The sequence below is a fragment of the Loxodonta africana genome, chromosome 15 (genome assembly GCF_030014295.1).
Source record: "Loxodonta africana isolate mLoxAfr1 chromosome 15, mLoxAfr1.hap2, whole genome shotgun sequence".
NCBI lineage: Eukaryota > Metazoa > Chordata > Mammalia > Proboscidea > Elephantidae > Loxodonta > Loxodonta africana.
Genome location: NC_087356.1, coordinates 17322798 through 17348633, shown reverse-complemented (window position 1 = coordinate 17348633; position 25836 = coordinate 17322798). Strand labels below are relative to the sequence as shown.

The 25836-nt window shown below is 36.2% G+C and overlaps 1 protein-coding gene across 1 annotated transcript in view; it reads left to right on the top strand.

Annotated features, from left to right (window-relative positions):
- Window positions 1-25836, top strand: part of WDPCP (WD repeat containing planar cell polarity effector) — a 328314-nt gene that overhangs the window by 229896 nt on the left and 72582 nt on the right. Inside the window, exon 15 of the mRNA XM_023552524.2 lies at window positions 5251-5314. Coding sequence (XP_023408292.2) covers window positions 5251-5314 — 64 coding nt within the window. The remainder of the gene's footprint in view (window positions 1-5250; window positions 5315-25836) is intronic.

The window sequence follows — 25836 nt, the reverse complement described above, 5'->3', positions numbered from 1 at the left end:
GAATGTGTATTCTCTAAGGTTGAAAAATTCTGTGTATCCAGTAAACCTACCTTTGTAATTATGTTGTCTAAAACTTCTATTTTTTACTAATTTTTTTACTTTTTAATCTAGCAAAAATTCATAGATACCTTTTGAAATTTCCTATGATACTGCCTCATTATTTTTTTTAATTGTATCAAGTTTTGCTATATACATTTTGAGCCTATTAAGTGCACACAAGCTAACCATTTTTGTATCTTTCTGGAGACTTGAACCCATTATTTTGTTATTACTTTTTCTATCCCTACTAAAGTCTGTTTGTCTGATAATATAGCTACATGGATTTAATTTTTAAGAGAATTTATTGAAGTATAATTTAAGTATCTTAAACTTTATCCCTTTAAAGTATACAAATAAAAAATTTTAATAAATTTTAAAGGCTGTGAAACTATCACCATGATCCAGTTTTTGAACAATTGCTTCATCCAAAAAAGATCCTTCATGGCCGTTTGGAGTCACTCCCTGTTCCCAACTCTAAAAGCAAAAAAAACCAAACCCATTAGCAGTGGAATGAATTCTGGCTCATTTCCAACTCTAGTCAGTTACTAATCTATTTTCTGTCTGTATAGACTTGTGTTTTCTGGACATTTCATGTAACTGGAATCGTACAATATGGTATTTGTTTCTTACACTGAATGTTTTTGAGGTTCATCTTTGTTGTAACATGTATCGGTACTTCATTCCTTTTTATTACTGAATGCTATTCCGCTTTATAGATATACCTCATTTTGTCCATTTATTCATCAGTTGATTGACATATGGATTGTTTCTGCTTTCAGGATGTTGTGAATAATGCTGCTATGAACATAAGGTGCAGAAGTTTTTCTGTGGACAGGTGTTTTCATTTCTTTTGGGTAAATACCTAGAAATGGAATTGCTGGGTCATTCGACAACGAGTTTGGTTTGTGTTTTTTTATGGCAAGTTTATGTTACTATTTTAAGAAACTACCAAACTTTTTTCCCAAAGTTCCTGCCCTATTTTACATTCAGCAGCAATGTCCTCAGCTTGTTTTTTATTACTATTTATTTGATATATTTTCTTCCATCCTTTTACTTTCAACCATTTTTGTTTTTATGATTTAGATGTGGCTTTTATAAATAATCTATAGCTGGATTTTACTTTTCCCATCTGATAATCTGCCTTTTAACTGGTCAGTTTAATCCATTTTCATGATTATTTTTATAATAATGAGCTATTTCTACTGTCATTCTTTGCACTTTGTCCTATTTTTTCTGTGCTTCTTGTCTCCTTTCTTGACTTTTTAACTGCCTGAATTTTTTTATTAAATTTCCCGACATTCATCCCCAATCCACTTCTTTGACTATTTTGCAAATTATACCCACTATTTCTACTTTTTTACTGGTTATCACTGAAATTTCACTCTCTCTCTCTCTATATGTAGTTACCAAATTCTAACATTATTTAATATCTTGAATAATACAGAAAAACAAGGGCTATAATACTTTAATTCCCTTCTGATTTACATGATATCAATAATTGGTATTCCTGGCCTTAAAAAATATTAGAATGTTATATATTATATATATATTTTTTAAAAATTGCCATCGAGTCAATTCCAACTCATAGCGACGCTATAGGACAGAACAGAACTACCCATAGTGTTTCCAAGGAGTGGCTGGTGGATTCGAACTGCGAAGCTTTCATTCAAACTGCCAGCCTTTTGGTTAGCATCCGAGCTCTTAACCACTCTACCACCAGGGCTCCATATTATTCATTTATCTACCTATTTGTTTAGCATATTTATCTTTTTTGGAGCCCTTGTGGTATAGTAGTTAAGAGCTTGGCTTCTAACCAAAAGGTCGGCAGTTTGAATCTACCAGCCACTCCTTGGAAACCCTATGAGGCAGTTCTACTCTGTCCTATAGGGCCTCTATGAGTCAGAATCAACTCAACAGCAACGGGTTTGAATTTGATTTTATTATCTTTTTTAACCATTCCTTCTTGCTACTTTTATCTTCCTTTTGAGGTCATTTTCCATTTTCCTAACATACATCCCCCTAAAAGTCCCTTCAACAAAGATCTGTTGATTACACTCAGTTTTTGTATATTTAGAAGTGATTTTATTTTATTCTCATTCTTGACTGTTCCATTGTCATGTCATACAAAAAAAAAAAAAAAACCCATGCCCTCGAGTCAATTCTGACTCATAAAGACCCTATGGGAACTGCCCCATAGGGTTAGCACCATAGCCCTTAACCACTGCGCCACCAGGGCTCCTGTGAAATACAGGTTGATGGTTATTTTCACTATACAATTTGAAGATATTTTCCCACTCTCTTGTTACCTCCCATTGTTGTCATTGAGAAAGGTCAGCTGTACGTATGTTTGTAGTTCATTTGTAGGTGATCTGTCTTCTCTCAGGCAGCTTTTAAGATCTTCGGTTTGCCTTTGGAGTTTTGCAGCTACATTACAAATGTGCATAGCTATAGATTCCTTCGATTTATTTTGCTTGATATATATTGTTCCTCTTGCGTCTATTGGTATGATAGTTAGCAGCTCCGGAAATTCTCAGCCTTTAACTTAATTCTTTGTTTGGACATACGTTAGACTTTTTCATGTTCTCTTTCATGTTTATTTCTAGTCTATGTAACCTTCTTTGTAATTCCTTACTTATGCATCATCTAGTTCACTAATTCTTCCTTCCATTGTGCCATGTTATAAACTTCAATAATTAATTTTTAATAAACCATTTAATTACTTATTTAAAAATGTATACTTGGAATTTTTTTATTGTATCTTATTGCAGGTTTATTTTAATAATCCCATCGTTTATCTCATTAAACATTTTATACTGAGTTATTTTATAGGTTAAATTTAATTCAATTATCTGAAATCCATGAAGATCTAAATCTGTTAATTTTTCTGACTCTTAGTCATAGTGGCTTATGTGTTTGGTGATCTTTGATTGTGAACTCATATCCATTTCACTTTAATTTGTAGTAATCCTGGGAACCTCTATCAGAAGTACTTTAACCAGACAGGATTTTTTTTCCTTGTCCAAGTTACAGGCCGCTACTAACCTGGGACCATTTGATCCCCTGGCTTACTCAGAACTCTCAGGCTTAGTGCCTATAGTTGGCTTAATCAGAAGTCTGAAGCTTAACTCCTGTATCTTGAGAATTGCTCAGGGCTCAGTCTCCTGAGGGTGATGGTTTCAGAAGTTTCTGCCTTTTCTTTCATATTTTCTATCTGTTCAAGGTCCTTACTCCAGTTTCAACCAGTGGACTTTGATTGATTCATTCATTGGTTTGTTATTTTTATGGATTGGAGATGTGATGTCCTTGTGGATTTCCTTACTTTTTTAGCACCCAGTGATGCATTTTTAAGTATTTTTGTCAGCTATCTAGTTTAAAGTTCCCTTTGGTATTTCATTATAGTGTCCATCATTACCTTCCACCTAGAAAGAAGAGCACATCCTATCTTGTCCCCCTTAAATTTATTCTCTCCAAATCCAATTTTTCATATATGGTTGCCAAATTCATGTAATAGTGAACATGTTAGACATGTTAAATTTGAGATGCTTGGAAATATGAGTTTGGAGCTCAGGTAAGAAATGGATCCTAGAGATGTAGACATATGAGTCATTTATATAAGTGATAATATCGTGTGAGTGGATATGATCACGGAGGAGATTGGAGTGAGTGAACAGAAATAGAAGAACAACTTCAAGGACAGGCAGATAAAAAATGAAGTACGAAAGGAAACTAAGAAGATGGGATCTAAGAAACTGAAAAACAAAGAACTGGTGTCTCCAAAGCCAAGGAAGGGGAGAGTTTCAAGGAGGAGCAGTTTTTGTAGTCAGATGCAGCCAAAAGGGCACACATGATGAGAAGTTATGAAAGAAAAAATACCCCTAGGTTTTATCATTAAAAGTAGGCTGATTATTATTACCAGAATGGTTTCAGTGGAATAAGAAAAAAATGCAAAATGGCAGCAAATGCATGGAGAAGCACTATAACTTGCCGATCTTCTGACTTCCTCGGCATATCCCACCTCCGCTGAATGTATAATGAATCAGTTAGCTTCCTCGAGCAGAACACTCTTCACCTACAAAATAAACAAAATTGCCTTCTGATCTCACATAGCTGAGAGGGATTGGTGCAGATGCTAGAGATACTAGTTAGAAGGCCAAGGAGGACACAGGAGTTACAGTCATCAAACAAAACATGGAAATTGTTCATTTGCTTCAGATTGTACGTATTACAACTCACATGTAATATTAACAAGCCTTGTTTGTTTGAATTTTATTTTACCTATTTCACTAATAGAATTTGTGAAATTTATTAATAACATTCCATACTTCTTTTTTGTTTCACATCTCTGTTATACTTTCTATCACCATATCTCACTGTGTGCAATATGGAATAGAGAACAGAGAACTTGGTTATTAACTTGCTTATTTTTAGAGTCAGAAAACCTGAGAGTTATATCTGTGTAAGTCTAGGCACTCAGGCAAAATAGAAAAGACCTTTTATCCCAAAATCCTGTGCAACAGATATGTTCATGCTTTTTTCTCAAGATCTTAAACTTTGTATGAGTGTTATTCATTTAAACTGTAGCTTATTCTCATGTATCTTAGCCTAAAAGTAAATTTTTACAAAGGAAAATCTCAAAATTATACTTTGGGGAAAGAGAGTACAATTGTGAAAAAGAATAGAAAAGTAATATTCAAAAATAAAAAATCATGTATGTTGTCCTGTTACAACTTAGGATGTGTGTTTTTTTTTTTTTTTTTTCAAAGTCACAGGTAGGAGATTTTTGTACTAATTTAGCATTTGACTTACCAACTTTTCCTGAGAAACACAGAAATAATAATTATCTGATCTAATGACTGCCATCTTGCTGTCTTCCTCATAGTTTTCTCTTACAAACACAATAAAGTGAAAAATTGTCAAGGAAGCATCTTCTAAGCTGTCATCTTCCTACATTCAATAGTGCCTATGCTGGGCTGTGCTAGTCCTTGCAGACAGTGCTCAGGGCCCCATGTGCGCTTTCTGTACCTTAGTTCCTCTGACACTCAATGACATTTCACATGTGGAAGACTGCAGCAGGCTAAATGAGAGTTATTTGAAGATATTTTTCGCATCAGAAGAGCAAAAACAGTGACACATAAACACATTAAACAAACAGCTCTCTCCTTTTATGTAGTTTTGTTCACAACTAATATATAACATTTCTCTTCCTTATAGGTACCAGAGGTTTGAAAAGGCATTTCTCTTAGCTGTTGACATTGGTGCTCGTGACCTGTTTATGGTGAGTCATTCCCAGGGATGATTTTGTGCCTCCAGTTCTAAGGCTGAGTAAGTTGTCAGCTTTTGTGACCATTAAAAGGGATTAGTGTCATTTTCAGCCTTAAACACATGGTGCGAAAGGCATTATTCCATCTTGTCTTGCAGCTTTGCCTTCGTGAAACTGGTCAATAGCCATCTAGTATTTTTTGACTTGTTGACATTTTCTTTGCCAGAGCCCAAAGGATTTTTTGTGTTTTCTAAGATGAATTTATAATTCTTAAACTTTTCTCCTCATGTACCTTGATATGAGAGGATGACACCTTTCTAATAAACTTAAATGTCTTTCTAATCCGTTCTCTGATGCACCACTGCAGAAGCCAGGACAGGGCAAAACATATCTATAGATCTTGAATGTGCTCAGTTTGTTCCTTAGATTTTAGTGAGAAGTAATAAATTAGGTTTGTTCTTACACGTATTTTTAAGTGCAAAGTGGATCCAAGAAGTTATAAATTTCATGTACACTCTAGTCCTCTCACTAACTAGCTACAGAAAAGTCAACTGACCCGCTCCGGACAGAGCTTACAGACCTTTGTGCTCTGCATCGAGTTCTTGCACCAGTGTCACAGTGAGGTCAGATGAACAAAGGCTGGGTTTCTTCCCTGGCTTCCTGGCGTATTCTTCTCCATGCCAGATTTCACCACTGCCAGAGAAACAATAGAGCCAAAGCTGCTTGAAAACAAGAAAATCTTCTGGAGGAGTCTTGTACCTGAATCTTTTGTACAGTGAAGACATTTTGTAGTTTAAGCTTTGACATTTTAAATGTTAATATGGGCTTGGTACATTAAGTCACTTGGCCTTTGGATTGAGTTTGCTATTTAAATTCTAAATTTACATCATTCAATTAAATTGCGCTTTCAGTGATCGTGAAAAAAACCTAATTTCTTTCAAACGTAGGAACTTTTTGTTATTTGTCATTTGTTTAGTTATGTCTGGTTGAGCAGGCAGGTTAGTATATTAAGGGAAGGTTTTATTCATCAAAATCTATATAGGTAGACATCATCATGTCAGAAATTTACTTATGTCACTTTTTAGGTTTTTTTTTTTACCCCATTAACTTTCCCTCCTTATCTCCACCTTCTCATCCCTACTGCTTACCTACTCCAGTAAAGGATGATTTTCTTCGTATCTCTTTACTTTTTATAAGTCTGTAGTCAACGGTCTTTTTCCTAGCTGAGATAAAAATTAAAGAGATCAGTATGTGAATGTCTGGTGCCTGGCAAACTTCCTCTCTCAAGGTTTTATATTGATCTGTAATTTCTAGTGATTTGATTATTAATTAATGATACTGAACCATCAAAGCCAGCTTCTAAACTCTTTCAAATCATACCTGCTTCAGCATTTAGCCTCAGTTTAGCCAGTAACAATATAAAGTCTCCATGTTGGTTGAAATTTCTTCAATCCAAATAGCCTTTCTACTGAAAGGCTAGCTCTAATCTTAACCCTAACCTGAGGATTTTTACATGTAAGAGAAAAACCTAAAATAAGGGAAGGAAAGGAATCGTTTTAATTCCTCTTTTATTTGCAAAAGTAAACAGTCATTATTTAAAACTCCACACTCTCACTCTTCACATATAAATTTGCTTATAGCCCAAGACCTGCCTTAAAAAACAAAAAAACAAACCCACTGCTGTCGAGTCGATTCCGATTCATAGCGACCCTATAGCACAGAGTAGGACTGCCCCGTAGGGTTTCCAAGGTGGTAATCTTTATAGAAGCACATTGCCACATCTTTCTCCCAAGGAGCCACAGGTGGTTTTGGACCACCAACCTTTTAGTTAGCAGCTGAGCGCTTTAACCCCTGTGCCACCAGGGCTCCAGATCTGCCTTAAAAAAACAAACCCACTTAGGGAAGCCCAAAATATAAAAAGAACATTAAGGCCTCAAACAAAGTTTTATTTAAGCTCACAAACCTACTATATACATTTGAAGTTCCGTGTTGAAATTGTCTAGAGAAAAAATCATGTTTTCTAATAGATCAATTTTTACTATTTAAACCATCATCTAGACATTTTTTTCTAGACATAGGTCTATAGCCTATATACTGAGAAATGGTAGCTCCTTTGAATTTAAAAGTTAAAAAAAAAAAAAAAAAAGGATTATTCCTACCTATAAGTGATTTTTTTCTTTTTCACCCACAAGATATCGCTTCCTAGAAGACTAATAATAATACTATTTGGGTCACAAAGGAATCACAAAAAAGTGTGTTAGTTAACCTTCAGGTATTCCCTTTTTGCATTAGCATCAGTCACTGGTAGAGAGATGCGAGGCACACAGCACAACAGCCGCAGGCTTGGATATTAAAAAGTCGGTATGAGGGCACTTTTTGGGGATCAGGGCGCTGGACTCTGAAGCCAGGCTGCCGGGATGCAAATCCAAACTCTGTTTCTCATTAGCTGTGTGATCTTGTATAATTTACCTAATTCTGTTTACCTCCGTTTTATTACCTATATCCAAAACCAAACCCATTGCTGTTGAGTTGTTTCTGACTCAACGACCCCATAGGACAGGGTAGACCTGCCCCACAGAGTTTCGAAGGAGCAGCTGGCGGATCCAAGCTATCAACCTTTTGGTTAGCAGCCCAGCTTTCAACCACTATGCCACCAAGGCTCCTTAGTGGTGATAACCCTCTGCCGTCGAGTCGATTCTGACTCATAGTGACCCTATAGGACAGAGTAGAACTGCCCCATAGAGTTTCCAAGGAGCACCTGGCGGATTTGAACTGCTGACCTTTATGTTAGCAGCCCAGCTTTCAACCACTATGCCACCAGGGCTCCTCAGTGGTGATAGAAAACTTATATCATCAGTTTATTTTAAGTATTAAATGAGTCAATATATACGTGGCATCTGGCATATAGTAACGACTGCTATCTGTCAATACGTTTGTACACGTTCTCTATTCTGGTTAATTAATTAGTCAATTTTTGTGTCACCATCACACTGTTCTAATTGCTGGGGTTTTATAATATGTTTTAATATATGATGGACACATCTCTCCTACCTTCTCTTCATCACTCCCTTTGTCTTCAGAATATTCCTGGTTATTCTAGCGTGTTTGTGAATTTTTAAAATCATTTTGTCAAGTTGAAAAAAATTCCCTTGGGTTTTGATTGGAATTGCAATGAGTTTGTAAATCAAGTTTAGACGAATGCCTCAGTATCATCACCTTTATAAGTAAAACAGACTTTAAGAAATGGGCATGAATTTCAAATAACTTCCCCTCAATAGAAATTTTCAACATTTATAGAGAAACAGTCCTTGCTTTTGGAAAGTTACTGTTATTGAGCACCTACAAAATGTCAGGCACTGCACTAAGAGCTTTGTAGGCATATGTCATGTTCCCCCCACAACCCTGTAGTATTACAGTCCTGTAATATAGGCTATGAGGGGGAGCCTGAGCTTTATAGAAGAGAATTAATTTCCCAAGACTGCACCGTTAGGCCTGGTCATCTACTTCCGAAAAGTCATCCCAAAATCACCCTATGGATCACGATGGTCTGACCCTGTTGTGCATGGGGTTGCCATAGTTGTGGGCCGACTCAGTGGCTGCTAACAGTAACAACACAGCTAGGAAAGACTAGAGCCAGGATTTTAAACCCAGATCTCACCCCAAAGCCTCTGTCCTGACCTCTAGACCTACCTGCTGCTTCTAGCAAATGCATGCTAAGAGTTAAAATATTGGATATTTAATGAGGAAAACACCTAATTGAACTGTAAGGTAAGTTTGATCAGTCCCAAGTATAGGTTATGGAATAAATACATTTTGGGCGCAATACCTTGTTAAAAACCAAACCAAACCTGTGGCCATTGAGTTGACTCTGACTCATAGCAACCCTATAGGACAAAGTAGAACTGCCCCATAGGGTTTCCAAGGAGTGCCTGGTGGATTTGAACTGCTGACCTTTTGGTTAGCAGCCAAGCGCTTAACCACTGTGCCACCAGGGCTCTAGTACAGTGTTAGAAGGTAGAAATTGGAGAGAAAAGCCAAGATAAACCCAAGGTGAAAGACACAAGTTAAAATAAGCAAGTTTTTCCAATCAGGCCCCAGGATGTGTTTGGAATAGAATGACAATTTGTAAATTCACTTACTTAATTCTTCAAGCTAAAAATTGTAGATAACCATGTTTAGGAACCTCATTTCTTCAAAATCACCTTTCTGGGTAGGCCACTCCAAACAAATTTATAGCTGAGTGTGCTTGTGGTTGGTGTTTTCTCAATGGTCAGACTTTAGTACCTGGGTATCTGTGGCTCTGCTGTTGCCAAAATGAGCAAAATATTCCTTTCTCAGCATGTAATTTCAGCCCCTTTGTGGTCCTTCCATTTTGAACATGCTTTTCATGATTGAAGGAAACCCTGGTCACGTAGTGCTGAAGTGCTACAGCTGCTAACCAAGAGGATGGCAGTTCGAATCCGCCAGGCGCTCCTTGGAAACTCTATGGGGGAGTTCTACTCTGTCGTATAGGGTCGCTATGAGTCGGAATCGACTCGACGGCAGTGGGCTTTTTTTTTTTTTTTTTTGGTTCATAATTGAAAGTCCCACTGCCAGATTAATTGGCTCTGAAGAATAGCTGCTTCCCCAAGCAAACGAGATCAGGGAGACAGTAGGTACTACAGGCACTAATGGACTCAAAAAGTGTAGTCTCTACCTGGGGGCCTTCATGCATAAAGTGGATCTTTTTAGCTGAGAAAATTGTTATTGTTTTACTAATTGGAAAAAGTTATAAAATTAAAAGAGCAGACCTTCTTGGTATTTTCTTTAACTATAGTAGTCCTCCCTACTATATACAAATACTGTGTGAAGGTAAGAAACTTCATCTTGTGAATACACAGTCGATCTACATACTAATTATTTAATACCTTACAAGAGCTCACTTCTTGAATTAAATATACCAATCAAAAACACTAAATTTCTGTAGAAGAATCCTGATCAAAATGGGGAAAATGAAAAATAGAATTTCAAGTTCTCATGGAATCCAGACTTCCTGGATTTGTGGAGGCCAGATGAACTCCTGAAACTACTGCCCTGTGATAGTCCTTAAACCTTAAACCAAAAATATCTCCTGCAGTCTTCTCAAAACCCAACAGTAGTTTAGCTTAACTAGTAAAGAATGTCTGCCTTGGGCATTGTGCCTTTTTAAATGGCATCAAATTGACAACAGCAACTGAAAAGATTAGGTAGGAAACTTAATGAGCAGTGAGTTTATGTTAATGTGGGAGGAACAACTAGGAAAGGAAGGTGAGAATGGTTCACAACTCAAAGAATGTGATCAATGTCACTGAACTGTACATGTAGAAATTGTTGAACTGGGGTATATTCTGCTGTGTATATTCTTAACAACAACAACAAAAATAAATTATAAAAAAAGACTAAATTTGCTTTAGCTTACTGGCCCAAGGGGTCACAGAACGCCAACATCAGTTTAAATATGGTCCATAGAAAAGTATTAACGGGCTTCTACTGACGGCAGTGCTGCAGTCAAAACTGCACAGTGCACACCTCAAGTTACGGATGTCTTACTGAAAAAAAGTCTTTCCAAAAACGATGAAAGTTAGTCCAATTTGTCTTTCCAGCTTTTCATGTAGTTAAAATTGTAATGGTATAGTGCAATGTGACAGTAATGGTAGCTTTTTGTGATACATGTTTATAACATGCACACAGAGAAACGCACAGTTTGCAAGTACACAGCTCAGTCAATTTTCAGAAAAGGAGCACCCTGGCCAAAAAACTAGAGCGTTACCAGTACCCTCGAAGTCACCATTCACGTCCCCTCCCCATAACCAGCCCTTATCTTAAATAAAGGTGACCACTGCTGGACTTCTAACAATGTAGATTAGTTTTACCTGGTTTAAACTTTGTATCTATGAAACCATACAGTATTCTTTTGTGTCTGGTTTCTTTTAATAAACAATGTGCAATTCATTCATTTTGTTGTCTGTAGCAATAGTTCATTAACTTTAATTGCTGTACAGCATTCCATTGTATGAATATATGACAATATATTTTTCCATTTTACTGTCGATGGACATTTGGGTTGTTTCCAGTTTTTACTATTTTGAATAAGGTTCTTTTGGACATTTTCACATATATCTTTTTATGTATATGTATGTATGTATACATATATATACACAATATATACACACAAATATACACAGTATATATACACAAATACACACTATATATATACACAAATACACATATTTCTCCTGGATACAACCAAGAGGAAGAATTGCTAGGTAATAGGTATGCATATATTTACATTGACTAGATACAGCACACAGTTTTTAAAATTTTAATTTTCATCCAGTGCAGGAGAATTCCCGTTACTCCCATTCTAGCTTTTTTACTTGTAGCCACTCTGGTAGGTACGTAGTTATATCCCCGTGTTATGAATTTCCATTTCCTTGATGACTATTGAGGAAACCCTCGTGGCGTAGTGGTTAAATGCTATGGCTGCTAACCAAAAGGCAGGCAGTTCGAATCTACCAGGCACTCCTTGGAAACTCTGTGGGGCAATTCTACCCAGTCCTGTAGGGTCGCTGTGAGTCAGAATCGACTTGACAGCAACGGGTTTGGTGTTTTTGGTTTTGATGACTACTGAAATCGAGCACCTTTTCATGCTTCCACTGGCTATTATTCCCTTTAATAAAGCGTCTATTCAAGTCTTTTGCCCACTCTTTTACTGGGCTTTCTAGCTTTTAATTATTGATTTGTAGGAGTTATAAATAAGATAGAGAAAGATAGGAAATAGTCCTTTAGCAGTGATATACGTTGAAAATATCTTTTCCTACTCTGTGGCTTGCTCTTTCATGCTACTAATGGTGTATTTTCTTGAACGTAAGTTACTAATTTTAACATAATTCAATATATCAACCTTTTCCCTTATGGTTAGTGCTTTTTGGGGTCATTAAAAAATCTTTTCCTGCTCCAAGGTATTGTAAATACTCTCCTTTGTCAAATCTTTTCCTGCTCCAAGGTATTGTAAATACTCTCCTTTGTCATATTCTAGAAGCTTTATTATACCAGTCTTCACTTTTGGGCCTATAATCCACCTGCACTGATTTTGGGGGGATGACTTGAAGTATGGGTCAAAGTTCTTTTCTGTCATATGTATATCCAGTTGACCCAGGACCATTGTCTTTTACTCACTGATTTACAGGGCCACCTTTTGTCACAAATCAAGTGCCCATATATATGTATACATATATGTATGTCTACTACTAGACTCTGTATCCTTTCACCAGCACCAAACCGTCTTAAGTACCGTAATTTTTTAAGTATTGATATCAGTAGTGTAAGTCTTCCAACATTCTTTGTTTAAATTTGCTTTTCTGATTCTAACTTCTTGAGATGGATGCTTTTAAATCATTGACTTTAAATCATTTAGCTTTTATTTCCTAGTATCTGCACTCAAGGCTATAAATTCCATTTAAGCATCACTTTGGCTGCACTCTGGCCATTTAGATATGTTGTATTTTCATTATCAATCAGCTCAAAATCTTTTCTAAAATTCCTGTTGTGAATTTTTCTTTGACCATGGTTTCTTAAAAGTGTATCTCTTAATGTCAAACATTGAGGGATTCTTTACAGATATACATTAATGTTAGTTTACTGTGTATTATTCCAGTCCTCTGAAATTTGTTAAAACTTGTTTTATGGTCCATTTTTTGCTCAATGGTAAAGTTTCCACATCCACTGAAAAGAATGTGTATCCGTAGTTGTTGGGTACCATTTTCTACATAAAATCGAGTTTGTAGCACGTTGTTCAATTCTTCTGTATCTTTACTGAGAATTGTGTGCCAGCATCTCCCACTATGGTTGTAGGCATATCTGTTTGTCCTTTTAGTTCGGTCATTTTTGTTTGATATGTTTTAAGGCTATGTACTTAGGTACATAACAACATAGCAACTTAGAACTGTTATATATTTTCTTGGTAGATTGAGCCTTTATAGTTATGAAAATTCCTCTTTTTCTCTAGCTATGCCTCTTACCTTAAAATCTACTTCATCTCCAAGTGTAGCTACACCTGTTTTATTTTGGTTTATGTTTTCCATTTTTTCACACTGTTGCTTTATACATCTTTTGTAAGAATCATATAGTTGGACATTTTTAATCAATTCTCAGAATTTTTATCTTTTAATCAAAGTATAATTTAAATATTAATATAATTGTGTTTGAGCCTACCCTATTTTTTTTCTATATGTTCCATCTAGTCTATACTCCTTTTTCTAGCCAGTTTACTCTTATTTCAAGAGCATAGCCCCTCCGGAGTCCCAGTTGAAAGATCTTACTCTGAAGTAAATCTTTGTGCTTTTAGCCCACTGAGTCTACCTAAAGCTTTGTGCATCTTCCCAACTAACCAAACACTACTTTTTTCTAAGTTTCTCAGCCTCTTGGTGACCTATTACAAGTTGGCAAATGCTTTGAAAAGAAAAAGTGGCACCAACTGCCAAGCTTTCTTCTCTGGGCTTCGCTTTTGTCTAGGATCTTGGTCTCTTAAGTACTCCCTGCCTATGAGCTCTCCAATGTCTTCAAACAGATTTTCTAAATTAAAATTTTTTATTGTTTCACAGCAGATCTTTGTTTAAGGCTTTGACTTTATGAAAAAATAAGGCACAACTGTAGTTTTTCTTAAATTTTATCACTGTTCATAATGATTCCTTTCTGTTAAAAAAAAAAGTGCAACTATCAAAACAAAAATTAAGGTAACATTGCCATTCTGATGATTTTAAATATACAGTACCTCATAATACTTTACAAATAAATTAAATGGAGATAAAGTTAAAATTGTAGAAGATTCAAATAACCTCTCAAAATTCACTGGATGTGCTTAACAGGAGATTGCATATTGCACAAGATAAAGAGACAGTGAACTTGAAGACAGATAAATAGAAATTTGAAGAACAAAAAGGGAAATTATTGCAAAAAAAGGAACAGAGTCTCAGTAACTTGTGGGCCAAAATCAAGTGGTCTAAAATACATCTAATTGGAACTTGCTGAAAATCATCGATCTACAGATTCAAGAAGCACAGCAAACTCCAAATAGGAAAAAAAAATTTTTTTTTACTCATACCACATCTAGGCACACCATAGCCAAAGTACTGAAAGTCAAAGATGAAGAGAAAATCTTAAAAATATTCAGAAAAGTATATTACATAAGAGGATCAATGACAGATATAAATCTCGGCGGTTAAGAGCTCAAGCTGCTAACCCAACGGTCAGCCTTTCAAACCCACCAGCCGCATCCTGGGAACACTCTGGGGCAGTTCTACTCTGTCCTGTAAGGTTCTTAAGAGTCAGAGTTGACTCAGCAGCAATGGGCTTGTTTTGGTTTGGGTTCTCATAAGGAAAAAAACAATGCTAAAAGATAATGGAACTGTATCTTTGATGCACTGAAAAAATCAAAAATTCTCAATAAAAAATTCCATATGTAGAGAAAATAATCTTTAAACAGAAAAAGAAATAAAGACATTTTTGAATAAATGAAAGTGGAGAGAACGTAACATCAGCAGATCTGGACTATAAGAAAAGTTAAAGGAAATTCTTCAATCAGAAGAAAAATGATATCAGATGGAAACTTGGATCTACACAAAGGAATGAAGTAAAAGGTAATCAGATGGGTTAATAAAGAAGCCTTTTTCTCATTTGTAAATATATTTAAAAGATAATTGTTTAAAGCAAAAATAGTAACAATGCACCATGGTATTTATATACATGTAGAGGTAAATGAATGACAGTACCAGCACAGGAGTGAGTCAATGGAATCATACTGTTGTAAGGTTCAGACCTTTTTACCTCATTTTCAGCCGACTGTGATAAGATTACATATTACAGTACCTAGAGGAACTTCTAAAAAGATTTTAAATAGATATATACCTAAAAAAAAAAAAAGTCAATAGGAAAAAATACTTTAAAAATTCTCAGAAAGAAGGCAGGCAAGGAGGCAAAATAGAAAGATAGTACACTTAATTCTATTGATAAAAATAATTACATTAAATTCAAATTGACTGTTGGAGAAGAATAGTGACTATATCGTGGATTGCCAGAACAAACAAATGGATCTTAGAAGAAATGAAACCAGAATGCTCCTTAGAAACTTTGTTTTCCTTACTTCTGCTGTAGGGCAAAAACATCACAAAGTTTAGTAAAGCAAAAAGACAGTTTTATTTGGCATATATTCAAAAAGGCAAAAGTGGGAATTAGACAAGCACGCTGCCAGAGCCGTGTCTGCCCAAGTCTAGGGAAATACTACAGAATAAGCTAGAATGGGAAAACGGACAAGCATGCTGCCACAGCCATGTCTGCCTGAGTCCGAGGATATATTACAGAATGGACAGAAGTGGAAAAATGGACAAGGATGCTGCCACAGCCATGTCGTCCTGAGTCCAGAGAATATTACAGAATAGGCAAGAATGGGAAAACAGACAAGCATGCTGCCACAGCCAAGTCTGCCTGAGTCCCAAGAAAGTTACAGTATAATCAATATATATTAACATTACAAAATGGGCAAAACCATTGAAAGCTTCACCTTTTCACAGATTGGCTAGACACTGTGATCCTACATTTTGAATTGTCCCTCTCAGTAATCATTGGTACATGGTAATGTCAGTCAGGAGAGTCTTCATTGGTCCAACAGATTTTCTATTCACTAAATGCTAGTAGAAAAAGAGGAGTGGGACTCCTTTTGTGTTCTGTTTGATTGGCTTTATGTGAAAAGTTCCCTAAAAGATAATTTCCAAGATTGTCCCATCTATGGTCTTTATACCTCAGGGGCCAGTTAATGTGTCCTTGTGAGTGCTTGTTATCCTAGCTCCAGCTGGGTCACCCTCTCTATGCTCAAGGACTGGGAATAATGACTCAATATTATTTTCTAAATCACTTCAAATATGTCATCGGGAGAAACCAATTGCTGGAAAAGGACATCATGTTTGGTAAAGTAGAAGGTCAGCAAAAATAAGGGAAACCCTCAATGATATGGATTGACACAATAGCCACAGCAAGGGCTTAAACATATCAAAGATCACAAAGATGGCTCAGGACAGGGCAACATTTCATTCTGTTGTACACAAGGTCACTGTGAGTGGGAGCCAACTCCATGGCAACTAACTGCAACAATAAACATTCCAAGTAAAAAGCAGAGATTAGATTTTTTTAAGCCAGAGATTATCAGACTGGATTAAAAAGCAAGACCTGATTATATTCTGTCTACAAGAGAAACACTTCATCTATAATGAAACAAATAGACTGACGGTAAGAAGATGGAGAAAGATATACTATGCAAACAGATAAGCAGACTTCAAGACAAAAGAATATTACAAGAGATAGAGACAGCCACAGTGATAAAGTCAAGTAAGAAGATAAAACAGTATTAAATGCTTATGTTCAAGATAACAGAGCTTCAAATACAAGAAGCAAAAGCTGATAAGGCTATAAAGAGAAATAGACAATTCTTGTAACTCAACAGAATAAGATAAAAAAAATCCACAAATATATAGAATATGTGAACCTATTAACCAACTTGACCTAAATGACATTTATTGTACCTATACCCAATAATCCCCAAATTCACATTCTTTCAAATGCACACGAAGTATTCACTAAACATAGACCATATGCTGGTCAACAAAATAAAGCTCAGTAAATTTCGGAAGATTGAAACATGACACCAAAGGAATTAAATTACAAGTCAGTATCATTCACGCATCTAGAAGGTTCTCAAATATTTGAAAATTAAATAACACTTCTCTAAAAATTCTGTGGGTCAAAGAAGAAGTCACAAGAGAAATTAGGAAATATTTTAATTGAATTATAATGAAAATGCAATATATTAAAATTTGTGGGACAATTATAACCCATTGAATAAAATAAGATTCCATGAATCCTTACTATACAAGTTAGTAGTGTCTTTTGGGACCTTATTTTGTTTTCGAAAATTCAGGTAACCTCTCCAGCCTAATTTTTACTGTGGCATAAAGGCTACTCATTTGCCACCCAGAATTGCTTCTCTGGAACCATGTTCGATGGTGTAAAAAGGAGTATGCCTCTGAACACGCTAATGTTGGCATTTCTAATTACCTTGGCCATCGGCACAGAGCCAACTGGAATGTCAACTGTACCATCCGATACTGCTATAAAAAGACTTAGAGCTGCTGCTGTCCAGCCATCTGTGTCTTCCCTTGGCATGATTCTTTTGGGTAGTTCGTCTTTCACTGGCACGATTTTTGTAGAAGAGCTTACATCTGCCACTCCTAGGCACTTGATTGGTGATCAAGTTGACATGGAATTGCTTCCTTGGCCCTGTTTTTATATAGAGGAGTTTTATACCTACTAGCTTCAGAAATAAGACTTATCATTTATTATATACATTTAAATCATAATATAGAATACCATGAATATAGTATTGTCTAGCTCCCATTGACTCAAACCCAGCTTGGACCTGAAAGTTAAATTCTCCACTGAAAGAATAAATAACTTCTAAATGAAAAGAGATCAGATGGAAACTTAAACCTACACAAATGAAATGTGCCTCTTCTGCTTTAAGAAATACAACAACTTCTCCTTCCTGTGCCAAATCTCTAGAAATAATACAAGGAGTGTTTGTGTGTGTATAATTACAAAGGGACTTCAAAATAAGGAGAATACTTGATGAACCAGAAATTGTGAGAAATCTACTGAAAACTACAAAACAAACAGAATCAAATTGAAGCAGGAAAGTAGAAACCAAAATGTTGAGAGAAGACGTCTCCCAAATTTCAGAGCAGGATCAGATGTTCCCCATTCCTGAAGAAGGGGATGCTAGGAGTGAGGTGGTGTTCCTGGGCAAGCAAGAGTGAATAATTGGGGTGCTCCATCAGGAGAAATAAGGTGAGTGAGTGGGGAAAAGTGAGATTGTATAGGTACTGATTAAGGTCCTAGCTATTGTTATAAAAAATAAGTTGATGTGAATGTGTTAAGAATTTAAGGATATTGATCACAGGAATGACTGGTATAACTTTGAATCTATACATAGAAAAAACACAACAAAGAAAACTTATTAAATAAAAATATAAGGAAAAGGAAATAAGTATATCTATGGTAATTAGAAAACACAAAATAAGCTGGCTGGAATAAGTATAAAAATTAGTTAAGTATACTGTGAATGAATTAAATTTACCTAGTGAAAACAGAGACCATAAGATTGGGTTTTTAAAATATCCAGATGTATGTTGCATATAAAATACATTCCAAAACCCAAAATGACACAGGAAGGTTCAAAAGTGGTTAGAAAAAGATATACAAACAAATGCAACCAAAATATTTGAAAACAAAAGATTTTAAAAGAAAAAAGAGGGTGTGGTACTTTAAAAATATGCCCACAAATTCTTTGACATTTGTCTCTTTAAAAGGTGGTGCTCATCTTCCCGTCCCCTTGAATGTGAACCAGACCAAGTGAATCACTTCTAATGAATAGAACATGGTGGAGGTTATGGTGTGTGACTTCTGAAACCAAGTCATAAAAGGTGTTGTGGCTTCATCCTTGGCCCTCTCTCTCTGATCATTTACTGTTTTGGAAGCTCTCTGCCATGTCATGAGGATATTCAAGCAATCCTATGGAGAGGTCTATACAGTGAATAACAGGCTTCCTGCCAACAACCAGTAGGCACTAGGGGCTTAAGGTAACAGCCATATGAATGAGCAATCTAGAAGCAGATCCTCCAGCCCCAATCAAACCTTCAGATGACCACAGTTCTGGCCAACATCTTGACTGCAAACTCATGAGAGACCATGAATCAGAATCATCCACTTAAGCTCTCCTGGATTCCTGACCTTCAGAAACTGTATGAGATGATGTTTATTGTTTTAAGTGGCTAAATTTGTAGATAAGTTGTTATGTAGCAACAGAAAACTAATACAGAAAGGGATTTCATAGTGATATAATTCATAATAGAAATAATCCATCAAGCATATATACCACTATTCATTTAACTTCACAGCTCCAAAATATATTTTATAAATGAAGGCCATTCAAGGAAAAATTGAAAAATCTATAGTCAGAGTGCAGGATTGTAACATATTCTTTTCAGAAAACTGTACACCAAAAAGGAAAAAACTAAGTAACGATATAATAGAACAATTAGGAATTTCGAGCTAATAAAGATATTTTTATATATAATAAAAGTTATTATATTTTGATAACAGAAAATGTACATTATTAACAAACTCACAAATAATGACCATATGTAAGCCACCAAGGAAATCTGAATAAATTAAAAAAGATTGCTATCATAAACCAGTGACTTCCATACAACAGAATTAAAAATAAACTACAAAAAGCAATTAAAATATTGTATATCAAGATCTATAGCTTGCAACCAAAGCAGTAACTCAAAAGAAATTTCTTACCCTTAAACCCATTCATGCAAAGGATGTAGAAGGAATGGAATTAATGAAGATAGAACAAATTAATGAAGTATATTTTTAAAAAGGAGAATTTCTCCAAATCAAAGCCAGTTTACAGAAAATATCTGTAAGACAATAGTTTGAAAAATATGATCAGGACAGAAAAAGAGACAAAAAATACCATTAGGATTGGAAAGGAGGTTGTAACTACGGACAAAGGAAGTTTGTTTTTAAATGGAAATATACTATTAATTCTTTATTATGGAGTTATTTTACTTTTTATCATGGATAAAAGAGCCATCACCTAGCTTTGAAAATTGTCAGTACATGACTGAACACACTTCATTTATACCTTCAATCACTGCACTTCCCATTTTGGATTATTTTGAAGAATCATTATTTCACCCATAAATCCTTCAGTATGTTTCTCTAAAATATAAAGGTTCATTTTTTTAAAGAAAACACAGCCATAATAGTGTTATCACATAACAAAAAAGACAATATCTTAATATCATCAAGTATCCAGTTGTTGTTCAAATTACCCTAATTATCTCCTGAAATATTTAAAATGTAGTTTGTATCCTGGTGTCTTAGTCATCTAGTGCTGCTATAACAGAAATACCACAAGTGAATGGCTTTAACAAAGACATTTATTTTCTCACAGTCTACTAGGCTAGAAGTCCAAATTCAGGGCGTCAGCTCCAGGGAAAGGCTTTCTCTCTGTCGGCTCTGGAGGAAGGTCCTTGTCATTATTCTTCCCCTGGACTAGGAGCTTCTCCATGCAGGAACCCGGGGTCCAATGGATTCACTCTGCTCCCGGCACTGCTGTCTTGGTGGTATGAGGTCCCCAACTCTCTGCTTGCTTCCATTTCCTTTTATCTCTTGTAAGATAAAAGGTGGTACAGGCCACACCCCAGGGAAACTCCCTTTACATTGGATCAGGGATGTGACCTGAGCAAGGGTGTTACGTCCCACCCTAATCCTCTTTAACCACAGGCAGATATTATGATTTATAATATATAGGAAAATCACAAAATGGAGGACGACCACACAATATTGGGAATTATGGCCTAACGAAGTTGACATATATTTTGGGGGGACACAATTCAATCCATGATACCCAGGATGCAAAGAAGTTCCAACATGATATTTGACTTACGTGTCTCATATCTTATTTTGAGTTCCAGCTACCGATCTTCTCCCACCCCTACCGGTTTGGCAATTTCTTTGTTGAAGAAATTGGACCCCTTGCCCTGAAGAATTTCCCATATTCTGTTGTTGTTGTTAGGTGCCATTGAGTCACTTCCCACTTATAGTCACCCTGTATACAACAGAACAAAACATTGCCCAGTCCTGTGCCATCCTCACAGTCGTTATGCTGGAGCCCATTGTTGCAGCCACTGTGTCAGTCTATCTCGTTAAAGGTCCTCCTCTTTTTCACTGGTTCTCTACCAAGCATGATGTCCTTCTCCAGGGACTAATTTCTCCTGATAACACGTCCAAAGTATGTGAGACGTGGTCTTGCCATACTTTGCTTTTAAGGAACATTCTGGTAGTGTTTCTTCCAAGACAGATTTATTTGTTCTTTTGGCAGTGCATGGTATGGTCAATGTTCTTCACCAACACCACAATTCAAAGGTGACAATTCTTCTTTGGGTTTCCTTATTCATTGTCATGAGGCGATTGAAAGCTCCATGGCTTGGGTCAGGCACTCCTTAGTCTTCAAGGTGACATCTTTGCTTTTCAACACTTGAAAGAGGTCTTTTGCAGCAGATTTGCCCAGTGCAACGCGTCTTTTGATTTCTTGGCTGCTGCTTCCATGGGTATTGATCGTGGATCCAAGTAAAATGAAATCCTTGGCAAATTCGGTCTTTTCTCCATTTATCATGATGTTGCTTCTTGGTCCAGTAGTGAGGATTTTTGTTTTTTTTTTATGTTGAGGTGTAATCCATACTGAAAGTTGTGGCCTTTGATCTTCATCAGTAAGTGCTTCAGGTCCTTTCCACTTTCAGCAAGCAAAATAGTGTCATCTGCATATTGCAGGTTATTAATGAGTCTTCCTCCAGCCCTGATACCCCATTCTTCTTCATTTAGTCCAGTTTCTCAGATTATTTGTACAGCATACAGATTGGATACGTATGGTGAAAGGATATAACCCTGACGCATACCCTTCCTGACTTTAAACCATGCAATTCTGTTCCAACGACAGCCTCTTGATCTATGTCAAGGTTCCTCATGAGCACAGTTAAGTGTTCTGCAATTCCCATTCTTCACAGAGTTATCCATAACTTGTTATAATCCACATAGTCAGATGCCTTTGCATAGTCAATGAAACACAGGTAAACATCTTTCTGATATGATCTGCTTTCAGCCAAGTTCCATCTGACATCAGCAGTGATAATCCCTGGTTCCGCGTCCTCTTCTGAATCCGGCTTGAATTTCTGGCAGTTCCCTGTCGATGTACTGCTGCAGCTGCTTTTGAATGATCTTCAGAAAATTTTACTTGCATGTGATATTAATGATATTGTTTGATAATTTCCGCATTCAATTGGATCACCTTTCTTGAGATTAGACATAAATACGGATCTCTTCCAGTTGGTTGGCCAGGTAGCTGTCTTCGAAGTTTCTTGGCATAGATGAGTGAGCACTTCCAGTGCTGCATCCATTTACTGAACATCTCAGTTGTCATTCCGTCAATTCCTGGAGCCTTGTTTTTTTACCAATGCCTTCAGTGCAGCTTGGACTGCTTCCTTAAGTACCATTGATTCCTGATCATATGCTACTTCCTGAAATGGTTGAATGTCGACCAATTCTTTTTGGTATAGTGACTCTGTGTATTCCTTCCATTTTCTTTTAATGCTTCCTGCATCGTTTAATATTTTCCCTCATAGAATCCCTCAATATTGCAGCTCGAGGCTTGATTTTTTTCTTTAGTTCTTTCAGCTTGAGAAACGCCGAGCATGTTCTTCTGTTTTGGTTTTCTACCTCCAGGTCTTTGCACATTTCATTATAATACTTTGTCTTCTCAAGCCAGCCTTTGAAATCTTCTATTAAGCTCTTTTACTTCATCATTTTTTCCTTTTGCTTTAGCTACTCGACATTCGAGAGCAAGTTTCAGAGTCTCTTCTGACATCCATTTTGGTCTTTTCTTTCTTTCCTGTCTTTTTAATGACCTCTTGCTTGCTTCATATATGATGTCCTTGATATCATTCCACAACTCATCTGGTCTTCGGTCATTAGTGTTCACTGCTTCAAATCTATTCTTGAGATGGTCTCTAAATTCAAGTACAATATTCTCAAGGTTGTACTTTGGTTCTCATGGACTTGTTCTAATTTTCTTCAGTTTCAACTTGAGCAATTGATAGTCTGTTCCACAGTTGGACCCTGGCCTTGTTCTGACTGAATGTATTGAGCTTTTCCATCATCTCTTTCCACAGATGTAGTCGATTTGATTCCTGTGTATTCCATCTGGTGAGGTCCACATGCATAGTTGCCATTTATGTTAGTGACAAAAGGTATTTGCAATGAAGAAGTTCTTGGTCTTGCAATATTCTATAATATGATCTCAGGCATCGTTTCTGTCATTAAGGCCATATTTTCCAACTACCAATTCTTCTTTGTTCCAACTTTCACATTCCAATCACTAGTAATAATCAATGCATCCTGATTGCATGTTTGATCAATTTCAGACTCCAGAAGTTGGTAAAAATCTTCAGTTTCTTCATCTTTGGCCTTATTGGTTGGTACATAAATTTGAATAATAGTCATATTAACTGGTCTTCCTTGTAGGCATATGGATATTATCCTATCACTGACAGCATTGTACTTCAGGATAGATCTCGAAATATTCTTTTTGACAATGAATGCAATGCCATTCCTCTTCAATTTGTCATTCTTGGCATTGTAGACCATATGATTGTCCAATTCAGAATGGACAATACCAGTCCATTTGAGTTCACTAATGCCTAGGATATCGATGTTTATGTGTTCCATTTCATTTTTGATGATTTCCAATTTTCCTAGATTCATACTTCGTGCATTCCACATTCCAAGTATTAATGGATGTTTGTAGCTGTTTCTTCTCATTTTGAGTTGTGCCACATCAGCAAATGAAGGTCCTGAAAGCTCGATTGCATCTATGTCATTAAGGTTGACTCTACTTTGAGAATGTAGCTTTTCCCCAGTTGTCTTTTGAGTGCCTTCCAACCTGGCGGGCTCATCTTCCAGCACCATATCAGACAATGTTCTGCTGCTATTCATAAGGTTTTCATTGGCCAATTCTTTTGAGAAGTAGACTGCTGAGCCCTTCTTCCTAGCCTTAGTCTGGAAGCTCAGCTGAAACCTGTCTGTCATGGGTGACCTTGCTGGTATTTGAATACCAGTGGCAAAGCTTCCAAGATCACAGCAACACGCAAGTCCCCACAGTACAACAAACTAACAGAAGTGTGGGAGTGCCATATTCTGGGTTGTGCCAATTGCATTATCTGTGGAGTGGTTAACATGTTCCTCTACCTCCTGTATTTTCTGTAATCTGGTGATGAGTTTGTGTGTATATACACACAGACAACAACAACAAAAATTATTTGCTTTTTTTTTTTTGGCAAAGATGCTTCATAGATGTGTATGCCTCTGCCAAGTGTCAAATAATGTTAGGCTTTCTTTTTCCTGATGTTAAGTTTCATCAGTGGGTTCATGGGTTGTCAGCCTAATTTAATCATTATAAAGTTCCCCTGAAACTTTCCACCGCATGGTTTTAACAGATATCAATGATCACTACCTACATTTATTATTTCATTAGGACTGCAAAGTGGTGATATTCTATCATGGCTTCTTCATTTCTTAGCTGGAATTTTTCTTAAAACAAACAAACAAAAACTTTCCCTTCTCTCTGTTGGGATACCTTGAGGTACAATTCCTGTAGGAAAGGAAGGATAAATATTTGCTTCTTTGCCTATATTTGCTAGATATTAAAAGAAGTTGTTTTCGTAGCATTTTCTAAAGGCCACTGATTACATTTTAAATATTATTATTATTATATTATTATTCATTAATTTTAGTGTATTTAACGTTTCTGTCCATTGAAGATGTTATTTTTAAATTAACTCTATTGAGGTATAATTTAAATACAATAAGATTCACCAATTTTAAGTGAATTTATTTCTGGACTCTAGTCTGTTCCATTGATTTATATGTCTATACCAGTACTTCTCAATGGGCAGCAATTTTGCTCCCCCAGGGGACATTTTGGTTCTCACAACTAGGGGATGAGGTACTACTGGCATCTAGTGGGTAGAGGCCAGGGATGCTGCCAAACATCCTACAATACACAACACAGCTCTCCACAGCAAAGAATTATCTGACCTGAAGTGTAGATAGTGACAAGGTTTAGAAATGCTGGTCTGTACTTCAGCCAGCGTCACACTGTCTTGATGAATAGCTTGATAGTAAGTCTTGAAATCAGGCAGTGTAAATTCTCCAATTTTGTTCTTTTTAAGGATTTTTTTAGCTACTCTAGGTTGTTTGTATTTCCATGTAAGTTTTAGGATCAGTTTAATTTCTATAAAATATCTCCTGGGATTTTCACTGTGATTGCATTAAATCTGTAGATCAATTTGGGGACAACTGACATCTTAAAAATATTGTGTCTTCCAGTTCATGGATATGGTATATTTTCTGTTTATTTAGATCTTCTTTATTTCAACAGTGCTTTGGAGCCTCAGTGTATGTATCTTGCCTATATTTTGGTAAAGTTAACCCTAATTATTTCATGTTTTATGAAACCATAATTAATGGTATTTTTTCTTAATTTCATTTTCCAATTGTTGCTAGTATACAGAATTACAATAAATTTTAAAATTATACTTGTATCTGACGACCTTGCTGTAGTCACTGTTTCTAGTAACTTTTTGATAGATTATTTAGAATTTTATACCTAGGCCAACATGAACATACAATCTTTGAATCAAGAAAGTTTTCTTTTTTTCTAATCTCTGTGCCTTCCCCCCTACCCCCGTCTTATTGCTTTGCCTAGGACTTCTGATATAATATTGAATAGATGTGGTGAGAGTGACCAGCCTTGCCTTGTTACTGATCTATGGGAGAAAGCATTC